General features: G+C 38.9%; 1 protein-coding gene across 1 annotated transcript; it reads right to left on the bottom strand.

Annotated features, from left to right (window-relative positions):
- Window positions 1–11849: 11849 nt before the first annotated feature.
- Window positions 11850–13090, bottom strand: purbb (purine-rich element binding protein Bb). The gene has a single exon (XM_056261526.1). The coding sequence runs from the start codon at window positions 13007–13009 to the stop codon at window positions 12116–12118; it is 894 nt and encodes a 297-aa protein (XP_056117501.1). The 5' UTR covers window positions 13010–13090; the 3' UTR covers window positions 11850–12115.
- Window positions 13091–13293: the final 203 nt, after the last annotated feature.

The following is a 13293-nucleotide window of genomic DNA, read 5'->3' on the forward strand; positions in this document are numbered from 1 at the left end:
TTCAGATAGTATGTACCAAGTACAGTTTATAATTGGATCTCTTCATTAGACTCGATGTGTACAGGCAGCGGTTAGACTCCTGCAGATCTTGGCCTTCTGGGTTTTGTTTTTTGCACTATGTGAGGATTTTATTTTTGGTAATGATAAATTCACATTGAATTCTTCAAATATTTAAAGTATGAATGTTTGTCTAGATCCATAATTTGTAATAATATTTAATATTTATTTTAAAGTATTTTAAATCAAACTTGTTTTGCACTTGATATGTGTTTTGAAATAAACCTATGAAATGAACCGTTACATGTTGTCGAGTTGATCAGATCATTAGACCTTCATTTGAACAGGATGTCTCCACTTTAAGTATTTTCAACGTTAAAAAAAACTCATGATAAAGGTTGATCACTTACTCCGTTTCAAACATATGCGGAAATGTATAAAAGATGATGCCAGTTGTTTTTCCAAGCATACATTTTAAGCACTTAAAAATATGGGTATATATTACCTCCTCTGGTTCTACAGAATTAGGAAATAAAGCTTGAGCGCCCCCATGTGATAGAAATAATCACTGCACACAGACAGTTCATTGCTTCAACTGTCCTCAGTGTTGTATGTTAAGTCTGTGTGTTGTCCGTGAGACCAAAATCTCACATTTAGACATCTCAGTAATCTTGAACCTGTTGATATCAGAAGATTTAAAGCAAACCATGATTTGAATGATTTATGAGTTTTTCAAATAGAGCGCTTCAAATGTCAACTTTGTTTCTCTATTTTCATTTGCCGATCTTATTTATTAAACCTATTACAAAGCCTGTCCACAATCAAATTTAAACAATGTTTCAACAATATTTTGATTTTATTGACACGTCTAAAATCCCATAAAACTTAGATGTTATTATTGTTACTGGCTACTAACACATGCCACTATTATTATATTACTACAACTATTATTATGATTGTTTCAAATTGTCTTGATATCTATTTATCACTCTGAGTTTATATCTCTTTTTTTTTCTCTCTCCACAACATCACCACAAAATGTATTCAATAACAATTTTCACTATTATATCACACTATAGATTAACCTATTTCTTAAACGTATTACTGTAACTGTATACAAAATATCTATACATTTTTCTTTCTTTTTGTTAGTTTTTTTTTGTTTGTACTTGTGTGTATATATTTCATTGGTCATATTATCAAGTCTTAATAAAACAAAAACAATACAAACATACAGTCATTAGCACTTTGCTACGTTGGACAAAAAATCCTGAATGGACCATTTGTTTATTATTAGTAGTAGCATCAATTTCCATAGATGCCGCTGAAGCAAAAACAAAATTGGCCTAAATAAAAAAAATAAAGATTAAACAGAAAAGGCATACATTAATAAACCGTTATGGCACAGTAAAGACGAGATGAACCTCAAATAGGGAGACCGGTTGTGAATAGGCTTTTTGCTTCAGCATCTGTAACTCACTGAATTTATGAACTAGAGTGAGTGCTCGAACTTTCATACAAAGTACCCACATATGTTTACAACAAAATGCACCAATTCAAACCTCTGCAAGAATATCACAGCCCTTATGAGTTGGTCAAATACATGGTGAGCCTTTGTTACACTAACCCACTGCCGGGTTAAACGATTAGACAAAAGAAGCAAAAACAGCGGCCATGCCATGCAATATGCTTAAAAAACTGGTTTATTGGAACAATACAAAATGTCTCTCTTTCTGTGACTGACCATAGCTCAAATCAACTTTCTGTTTGACGCAGGAGTGTGTGTGTGTGTGTGTGTGTGTGTGTGTGTGTGTGTGTGTGTGTGTGTGTGTAAATTAGTCTATTAGAACAAACGGTATTTATGCTTATAACGAACACTCGACTCCAGTGTACCTGTGTAAAGAACATGTAGGTCTAAACTGTCAATGTGTGTGTGAGCTTATGCCAATGTGTGAATATTCTCAATCAGAGCCACAACGGGGACACATTAATGTTGAGTGGTGGACCCAGAGACGGCACAGGGCACATTTTACCCACAATTCCTTTGAGTTACCAAATGGCTCCATACACACAACACAAACGTTTCTCAACATCCTCACCGCTGCATGGCTTTCAACATTTTCTTCACAACTGATCTGACTGACCCTTCTTTCTTTTAAACCTCCAAAATAAAAATAAAAGCATACAAATGTGGAATTGGTGGTGTTGCAACTAGACCTGGTCTCTCCACTACATAATTTGCATGACAAAAATAGCTTTTACAATTATTCTAAAAAGTCAGTTTGTGCAAGCAACAAAAAAAGTAACCTAAATAATCCACACATTAAAGATATCCAACAGGCTACTTTATTTGGAGAGGACAGGTGCTAAACACTAATATTCTTGCCAAGAGACTGACAAAAACAAAATTCGTGGTGGTGGTGATTTTACACATCCATCATGGACCATCATTTAAGTATCTTGGAGTACCATGTAAAGTTGAACACGATGTATATGAATATGATATTGCCATCAGGTGCCATTACTGTGGTACTGCCACTGCTGTTTGTAAGGGACGCCCTGCCACCAGATGGCATCTTGCTGGGTTCTTTACAGCAGAGGTTTGTTGGGGACAAATACATGATTGTGAGATTTTAAATTGAAGTCATGTATGACAGATTCCATTCCATTAAGGAAATCCATTAAAGGGACAGTTCACCCAAAAATGAAAATTCTGTCATCATTTGCTCACCCTTAAGTTGTCCCAAACCTGTATGAATCAGATTTCACCCCCTTGACTATCATAGTAGGAAAAACCACTGCTTGGTTACAAACATTCGGTCCAATATCTTCCTTTGTGTACAGCAGAAGAAAGAAACTCATACAGGGTTGAAACAATATGAGGGTGAGTAAATGATCACAAATTTTTCATTTTTGGGTGAACTATCCCTTTAAATAAAAAGTTAATCTGTAAAAAATGACAAAAGTTCGGATGGACTTTAAAAAATATATATAAAACACCTAAATAAGTCCTGAGTACAAAAAAAAACATCCCTGGATGATTCAATTATTATAAAGATGTATACAAATTCTGTATCAGCAGAGTGATTAGTCAGTTGGTGTTTCCGGCTCAGGTGATTGGATCAAGAAGTCCTGTGGTTCCATGAGCAAAGACTTAAATCAGGTGTTTATCCCAAATCTAAAGAATCCCTCACACACAAACTGCTCTCAGTAAACCTGTGAGTGTCTAAAGAAACAGCATTACTGCATCTCTCCATTACAAGCCCCACTGCAGCAACCCGATTCCCTGTTCACAGTGGCTGCATTGAATTGCACAAGCAGAACCCATGCATATACAAAGGACAGTGTCATAAAAGATGTTACATCATTCTGATCGCATAAAAACTGAAACATAATCTGGCAAATTCATGTTAGCTAACGCATCAACTAATGTTGTAAAGTGTTATGCAAATATGTGTTATTTGGTCAAACTTTATGGTGGTGGTGTATATTATTTTCTATAGGCCTATTAAAATGCTAAAATTGTTAATGCTTTAAGTTTTTGATTCCAATGGAATAGCGTTTGCAATTATTCATTTAACACAGTTTAACCCAAGGGAGTGTACAAATAGTATATAGACAGTATATAATATTATTAAATATAAAAATACAAAAATGAGAACAGGAGAAAATTCATGCTATTCATTATTCAACTGATTTTCAAGGGATTGAAACCATAATCTGTCTCCCCGGTCGTTTGCTCACTCACTCACTCACATGCGCACGCAGCAGAATATATGTCTCAGATTCCGGGCACATGGCAACACCAGCTAAATATAGCCTGCCAGTGACAGCCCATGCAGAGCAGAGCACGCTGGGATCAGGGTTTGTTCCTGCGAACGCAGAATCCCCATCACGTAACGCCCCCTCCCTCCTCCTCCTCCTCTCCTCCTCTTCCTCCTCTTTACGCGATCTGTCCTCTCGTGCGCTTGCGTCTCACCGGGGAACTCGAGCTGTTTGCCAAAAGCAGCAGTTCATTTACGGAGTCAAGCGTGTGTGTGTGTGTGTGTGTGTGTGTGTGTGTCGCTCTCTGACTCTGAGGACTTTACCTCAAACTGATGTTGAAAGCACTGTGCACGCGCACATAATGCAATCAAAATGTGTTCTAAGAACGTTTTGCTAACGTTCCCATTATTTAGACGCATGTTCTCTGAACGTTTAAAACATTTTTCAAATGTTATAAATTAGGCTACACGTTTTTCCTTGATTATGCGAACGTTAAAGGGACAGTTCATCCAAAAATGAAAATTCTGTCATCATCATTTACTCACCTATAGCCTGGTTAAAACCAGACCATTCTCAGTTGTAACTGCTATCGCGTCTGAACTTAAAGGGATAGTTCACCCAAAAATGAAAATTAAGTCATTAATTACTCACCCTTATGTTGTTCCAACCCCGTAAGACCTTCGTTTATCTTCGGAACACAAATTAAGATATTTTTGATTAAATTTGAGAGCTGGATCACTCCTACATAGGCTTCCTAAGGGAGTGAAACTTGACGGCCCAGAAAGTCATTGAAGAAAAATTTTAAATAGTCCAAGTGACTACAGTGGCTCAACTATAAGTTTATCAAGCGACGAGAATACTTTTTGTGCGGAAAAACAAACAAAAATAACGACTTTATTCGACTATTCCTTTTCTTCTTTGTGGGCCTGAGATGAGAGTTCAAGAGATTTTCACGACGCATGCGCGAGAACTGAGAAGAGGACGTTCTTCTTCTACTACTTCTTGTTCAGTTCTCGCGCATGCGTCGTGGAAATCTCTTGAACTCTTGTCGCTTGATAAACTTATAGTTGAGCCGTCACTTGGACTATTTAAACATTTTCTTCAATGACTTTCTGGGCCGTCAAGTTTCACTCCCTTAGGAAGCCTATGTAGGAGTGATCCAGCTCTCAAATTTAATCAAAAATATCTTCATTTGTGTTCTGAAGATAAACGAAGGTCTTACGGGGTTGGAACAACATGAGGGTGAGTAATTAATGACTTAATTTTCATTTTTGGGTGAACTATCCCTTTAAAACAGACGCGATAGCTGATTGGAACGAGTGATGTTCGACGGCGGCATCCATCTTTGTAATGTAGGCTACAAAATCTGCTTCAAAATCCCAGCGCTGTCGTCATCGTGTAAAGCCCGCCCCAACGTTTCTGATTGGTGCCTCGATTTCGACGGATTGGAAATGGGCTTGAATGAGCTCTTTGCCAGACTAACTTTCAGAGCAAATCTAAATTTGCCGGAAGTTGTCTGGGTTTTCCCAGGCTATTACTCACCCTCAAGTTGTTCCAAACCTGTATACATTTCTTTCTTCTGCTGAAAGAACATATTTTAAAAACAAAAAATGTGAAAACAAAATTTTTCCTCAGAATTGTGAGATGTAAACTTGGAATTGCAAAAAAAAAAAAGTCAGAATTGTGAGATAAAAAGTCGCAATTACCTTTTTTATTTTATTCTGTGGCGGACACAAGCTTCCATACCCCATTGACTTCCAAAAACTTTGACTGTCAATGGGTCCATCAACTGTTGGGTTACCGAAATTCTTCAAAATTTCTTCTTTTGTGTTCAGCAGAAGAAAGTTATACAGGTTTGGAACAACTTGAGGGTGAGTAAATGATGACAGAATTTTTATTTTTAGGTGAACTATCCCTAGGGAACATTCCATTTTACAAACATTATGGTTAGAATGTTAGAATGTTACAATCAAACGATTGTTATTTTTGAATGTTCTCATTCTGAAACACTTTAAAAATGTTAGATGAACATCCAACATTCCATGAATTATGTTTTTTTTTTGTGCTAACGTTTTGAGAACATTATCAAAGACCAGATAACTTAACAAAAAACGTTCTATTAACGTTATGTTTCTTCATAACGTTGAGAGAACCTTGCCAGAAGCCAACAGAGAATGTCCCCTGTTGGCTGAGCTCGTTCACAAATATTACACATTTTGTAACATAATTTTAATAACGACTTTGACATGGATGGAGCCATGGTTGCAATCCCTTGAAAATAAAACAAATGAATTGCATTTTTTTTCTGCAAAATGTTGGGGGTTTTTGCAATCAGCTGCTCAAAAACATCTCATCATATCCGCTTGGATAAAGGTCCTTTAAATGAATGAATGTAAATGCTATTACATTTGAATGAAAACCTATAAAGCATTATTAATCTTGAAAAAGGATGTAATTTTAACAGAAAAAAATACACACCACCATAAAGTTCGACCAAATAATATACAATGAGCAATATATTTTTGTTATAGTGAAATATAATTCTTCATTGTTTGTTCATGTTCATTCACAAAGCATGAACTAATGTTTACAACTTTTGATTTTAATCAAGTAAATAAATGTATAAGAACATTAAGATTAATAAATGCTGTGGAAGTCTTGTTCATTGTAAGTTCGTGTTAACTAATGAAACCTTATCAAGTGTCGCCCATATTTGTATTACGTTCATTCAGAGAAAAAAACTAAACCCAAACTGAATTCTCATGGTTTCAAGCTATGCAAATGTTTTGGCTTTTTGCTGTTATGACGTCACATGACTCCACCCACCATGACCTAGATCAGAACAACGACAGACCGAGTCCGCATCTAATCCTGAGAGACAGCGACGACTCTGTGACCAATGAATGTTCGTGTGATCACAGCAGGAGCTCGTGGCATTCCCAATAATCCCGGCCTGATTCGGCAGAGACCTTAAAGTCCTTACACTCTCAGAAATAAAGGTACAAATGCTGTCACTGGGGCACAGGCACCTTTTAAAAGGGCCCGCCCCAGTGACAGCTGTACCAGTATTTCTGAGAGTGTCTGTGCTGGGGGGTCAGCCGGGACACGGGGCGTATTCGAACCCGGCATCCCCTATCCTGTGAGGATGATAGGCCACAGGTGCGTGTGCTGCAATCCTACACTGCAACACTGCCATTTTTACACTATGCAAGTCATGCATTAAAGTCAAAATTAAACAATTTATAACCCGTTTTACTTACAATACCATTCAAAAGTCATCTGAAAGTGCCAGTGATGACTTTTTTGATTATTAAAATTATTATAATAACAAAAGATTTCCTTTTTTAAATAAATCCTGTTGTTTGAACTTTCTATTTATCAAATAATCTTGAAATAATGTATCATGGATTCAACAACAGGTATGAGGCGCATACTGTTTTCAACATTGATAATAACCAGAACTGTTTCTTGAGCAGTAAATCAGCATATTAGAGTGATTTCTGAAGGATCATGTGACACTGAAGACTGGAGTAATGATGCTGAAAATTCAGCTTTGATCACAGGAATAAATTACATTTTAAAACATATTAAGATAAAAAAAAGTTATTTTAAATTGCAATAATATTTCACAATATTTCTATTTTACTGTATTTTTGGTCAAATAAATACAGTCTTGGTGAGCATTAGAGACTTCTTTCAAAAACATTAAAACATCTTACGGACCCCAAACATTTGACCGTGTTATGTGACATATTATGAATAAAAGAAGATATTCGACTAAATGTACGACGGAATGGCTTTTTGGGGTCATGTGGAAGCTGAAGGTCAAGTTTACCCTCAAAAACAAGAATGTAAATAATGCTTTTTTTTTTTTTTTAAAGAAAAAATAATAACTATTATTTGCTTTTGTGCAGTAATTGATAAAACGTTAAGTGGAATTTAATTGCAATAAATTACAGCATTAAGCGGCTTAAAACAATGACTAAACTGCTATTTAATATTAATCCCAAGTCTGTGCGGTCTAGGTGACATCAATCAAGTAAAGTAATTTTAGAATAAGATACATTGTTTACAAGCACAAACTTATACTTAGAAAAGATAAAGGCTCAATTTTAAATTTTAAATAGTGTTTTCAACCTATTTTACTCCCTTAATGCCATGTTATTTCAGTTAAACTACATTTTAACCACCCGTAACTGACTGGGTCATTAAAAAAAGTGGGACTTACATTCCAGAATGGAGATATTTTAAGGGGAGCAGCTGAAAAATAATAGGGATTCGTGACATCATCCAATAAGAACAGTCATTTCAGAGGTGGGACTCTGAAACAAAAGTCATTACATTTTGATTAAAGATTATTGTTATTAGACAAATGGTTTTATCATTTACTTTAAGGAAGTAAATAGGTACAGTTTTAATATTGAACTAAAACAGTAAAAAAAAAGTGTTAATTGAAATAAAATATAAATATTACCCATGAAACAAAAATTAGAAATGTTACCTTGGCAATAAACTAAGGTATGTTGATAAACTAAAAATAAACCTAAATAGTAATTTTTAAAAAAACAAATGTACTAAAAGTTAAACTAAAATTAACACAAACTGAAAATATTACAATAAAAGCTAATTTAAAATATTAATAAAAACTATAATACTGTATAAATAGTACTAAAATAACACTGAACACGCAACCAATACACATAAACACAACAACACCAGGCCAGTATTATGCTTTCCATCATTTATAATTTCCTTTATTCTGTTACAAACATACATAGCATTTTCTAAATATAGACTTGTAAATCTCAGAAAAAAAAAAGTTCAGCCATGGGAAAAACGGAAGGCTGCCGGTTCTTGAGAGGCAGGCGTGGGACGGGGCTTGATGGGATGGGTGGAGATACTTTGAGTATCTGAGACCTGAGCTCTTGACAGTGTCCTGCAATAGCTGTGAACTCACTCTGGAACTTCAGTATCAAGTAACAGATAGAAAATATATATACTGAGAACGCCGAGAACCTGAGTTTAAAGGGCATTCCGACGTTAAAATCTCTGCTGAAATCACAAGATATATTGGAAAAATAGCTACCTTTCAATAAAGATTGTTGTATGAGTTGCTGCTCTTGTGCGTACGGTGTCCAAAAAAAACACAACAGTGGTTGACACATGGATGCTGTTAAGAGCTCGGGTGAGTCGCCTGAAATAACAGTGGAACAGAGGTATTGTTGTTCGTTTGAAAAGTATGCGGACGCCCCACAGAACTTTGCACAAATCCCAACCTCAGGAAACAGGAAGACAAATCGGCCAATTGGGAGTCGGCTAAGAGCCTGACAGGAAATGAACTCATAATCTCATCCCTATGGATGAGTATTGCTTCCTGTCCCCTTTTTTTTATTTTTTTAAGTGACATTAAGGTGGAAACAAAACAATTCTTTACAGTACGTATTCCCAGTACACATTTGCAATAAACGCAGCCAAGTTCAGTCGATAGAAAGTCCATTTCTGGTGTTTTGCAAGAGATTTGTGCCTGATTCCAGATCTTAAAGGGATACTCCACCCAAAAATGAAAATTCTGTCATCATTTACTCACCCTCAAGTTGTTGCCAAACCTGTATGAGTTTCTTTCTTCTGCTGAACACAAAGGAAGATATTTTGAAGAGCGATTGGAACATTGGCACCATTGACTTCCATAGTACTTTTTTTTTCTACTATTGAAGTCGATGGTGCCAAACAACTCTTTGGTTCCAATCGTTCTTCAGAATATCTTCCTTTGTGTTCAGCAGAAGAAAGAAACTCATACAGGTTTGCAACAACTTGAGGGTGAGTAAATGATGACAGAATTTTCATTTTTGGGTGGAGTATCCCTTTAAATGGACAGGTCATTGAAGAAGAAAAAAAGTGCTGCGATACACTTTGACATTTAGCAGCCTACAGGGATTTAATGCATGTATAAGTGAAGGGGGGGAAAAAATTGCTTTTTGTTGGTCATTTGCATTTTTTAAACAACATTAGTCTACCATCTTGGTTCTTCAACATGACACATTCACTGTGCTAATAGTACAGATGGGTCATACAATCAAAATGAATGCACACGTGATCTACAAATGGTGTTGATTAAGACGCATGGCGAATCTCCTTCCGACAGAGAGTTTGTAAAACGAGTCCCGAATGGTGCCTCCCGTCTACAAACGCTCAGTTTAGCGGAGCGACCCGGACAGCAGCTGAGGGGAGGGGAACGCAAGAATGTCCTGCCAACAGCTGCTGTGTCACGCTTTCTATTGCCAAATTGGGGCCTGTTTCAGAAGGTTAGTCGCAGAAAACACTCTGCTGAATGTTACGACATCGCTCCCTCTACTATCCCCATCACATGCACCAAATGCAGTCTGCTGATGTAATAACGTTTGCAGTGGCTCAACAATCGGGCCCTTGTGCGTCGGCGCACTTCAGAGCAAGCGGCACAGCTGAGTCCACGGCCACCGGAGCAGGAATGCTCGCCCTCTCCACGCTTCTCGCATTAAAATAGCCGTCCTGCCTAGTCAGCTCACCGTTGAGGAGAAACAGCTGCTGCAGTCGTGAGAGTACAGAAGACCAGCGACTGGCATCCGTCAGCGATCACTCAGCCGATAGACACAAGTGTGGGAGAATATTTCATAACAAACTATCCATTGCAATTCGTCTTGAAAGAATCACAGCAGTGCACATGACTTCAACAGCTGCCATTTAACACAAAACAGCATGGAAGGTTAAAGGAGGCTTTACACACCAGCACAAAACACTGTTGCACCCAAGAAGGGATTTTTTTTTTTCTTCTTTTTTTCTCAATTTCTTCGCCGTGGATACAAGCATAATCGCAGTTTACGTTTTCGCTAAAGTGCACCTGGATGAAATATTCTCAACATTAACTATCTTTCTCCATCATAACCCACTGGTCTACATGGTTATTCTTATAATATTTTTGGTGAAAGGCTAAACAAAAATATTGCATTAATATAGCTGCAGTTACTACGCAAGAGAAAGCAATAAATTAAATAAAAAGGCAAATGCGGGACGGGCATGCACAGAAATGGAAAGACGTTTGATATTAATCACGTAGAAAGAAAACGTATGCGTGCTGTAAACTCAAAGGGGTTGTGGGAGGAGTGATGTTTCGCAAGGATAATCTCATATATGATGCTATACTCTTCTACAAAACAAATCCAATATTTCAATCCCAGCTTATTTTTCTTTTTTACAAAATTAGCTTCTTGAGCCTTAATAATTCGGTAGTTTATATATAATTTTTACTGTGTATTCAAAAATATGCTGGTTTGTTTTACTTATTCTCATAAAGAACAATCTTACATAATTAAAAAAAAAATGACAACGCAAAAGGGGACGGGGGTGAAAATACACTCGTCCATGTCGTTCTGTCCTTTAAGCAATCTTAAGCAATCTGTCCTTAAATATTCAGAGGGGACTTGGACCCAAGTTAGAAAAAGACAAAGCTCTTTGTATATGTTGACCCCAAAACCAAAATATCCCACCGGTCCATAATGTTATTTGATAACACCGGTTGAATGATGTGCATAAAGCAACAATTTTCCATTACTAACGCCTCAAGGAAGTCACTGGTTTACAGATTACGACTTCTGATTTAAAAAGTCTCATGGCTGTGAACAGCTGAGACATGTCAACACAAAATCAGGGGTCAAAACATTCCCCTCCAAATCTGAATTTAAAACTTTTCATCATTCAAATTGGCCAAACCATAAAAGTCATGTTGATGCATGAACGAAAACCATAAAACAATAATTTAGGGAACATCTGTCAATAAAAGAAAGAAATAAAATAATCTGAGAACTTCTGATGTAACGTTTTGATAAAAGTTGTGAAAGTCCCATGCTGCCTGGGTATAGGAAACACACCATGAATACCAGTGACACTATATATATATATATATATATATATATATATATATATATATATATATATATATATATATATATATATATATATATACTAAATTTCTCCCCTCTAAAAACATGTTGGACAGTATGAACCCTTACAGCCTGGTATTGTCGTATTCAGGCTGCAATTCAGCAGCCTTGGCGTTGATGTAACAAAGGTTTAATTGTTAGCTAAGACAATTAAACTTGCTGGTTTAACAGGACAGGGCAGCATCGGGAATAAGTCATACCCAACGAGACATCCTTCGCCCCATGGCTTCGATACAGACAACCCCCCTCCCGAAACCCTCACCACATAGAAACTTCACAGATCTAGTTTTCTGTCCCATGAATATTTTAGTAGGCTATTTGAGTTCAGTTCATGCACTTCTTGTTTCACACGTGTGGTCATCTCCTGGCGAAGTCTGCAGTCAGTCGTCGTCCACGTCCTCGCCCTCGGACTCCTCTCTCCTCTCGTACATCTTATCCCGGTGTCTCTCCTGGATCTCCTTCATCTCCTCGGCGTAGCGGCAGAAAGCTCCTCCGAACTTCCCCCAGGCCTTGAAGGGGATGGTGATGGAGTTCCTGTAACTGGGCTTGACCTCGCTGACCCGCAGGAACACGCCGTACTTGTTGGAACCCACGTCGAAAAAGAATCTCTTGGAGTCCACCATGATGGAGGTGCCCTCGGGAAGCTCGCCGTACCCCCCCGCGGCTCCGTGCCCCCCGCTCAGCTCCTCGTCCTCCCCGCCGTAGTCATCGATGAGCTTGGCCAGGGCGTCTCGGAACTCGATTAAGCCTTGCGCCGGGAGCGCGATGGTCTGGCCGGTCTGCACGCTGCCTCCAGGACCGCCTCCTCCACCGACGCCGAAGCCCGGACCTCGGTTAACGGTCTGGCGGATGCGCAGGAACCTCCCGCGCTGGTTCTCCTTCAAGTCGAGGTAGTATTTACGGTTCTCGCGCACCAAGAACTCGCTCTTGAGCGCACGCCGCGGGCCGCCGTCCTCACCGCCGGACGATTGCGCGATCTGCTCCGGGCTGCTTGGCCCCAACTGGGCGTAGTGCTCGATGAAATCCCCGAGGTAGTCGCGGAACTCGGCCGCCACGGACATGGAGAGAGTCAGGCGGCTCTTGGAGCCACCAGCGCCCACCTCCGCTATTTTGATGAAGCGTCCCTTCGCGTTCTGCTTGACGTCCAGGTAGAAGCGCTTGTTTTGGATGTCCAGGCGCTTGGACGCCAGCTCCTGGGTCTCCTGCTCCCGCTGGAAGTGCTGAGGGCCCCCGCTACTGCCACCGCGCTCGCTCCCACTGTCTCCATCCGCCATCTTCAGCACCTCCTCCAGCCAACTTCTCTCTCAGAGAAACGCTCCTCTCTCTCTGCGCTATTCCAGCACGCACGCACGCACCACAGCATTGGCCTCACATCTGCCAATAACAGGCGGCGCGCGCCCGCGGGGTCACTCATAGGTCCGCGCGCTTGTCATTCGCAGGACGAGGGAGGTGCGCGCGCGCTCCATTGGTTAGAGGCATTTCCTCCTCGTGTGCAGGCATTTCCTGTCCTTCTGGGGCTTAGCTGAAGCTTTGAAGGATAACTAAGAAATATATCATT

Source organism: Rhinichthys klamathensis, unplaced genomic scaffold (genome assembly GCF_029890125.1).
Source record: "Rhinichthys klamathensis goyatoka isolate OS25496 unplaced genomic scaffold, OSU_Roscu_1.1 h1tg000183l_1, whole genome shotgun sequence".
Taxonomy (NCBI): domain Eukaryota; kingdom Metazoa; phylum Chordata; class Actinopteri; order Cypriniformes; family Leuciscidae; genus Rhinichthys; species Rhinichthys klamathensis.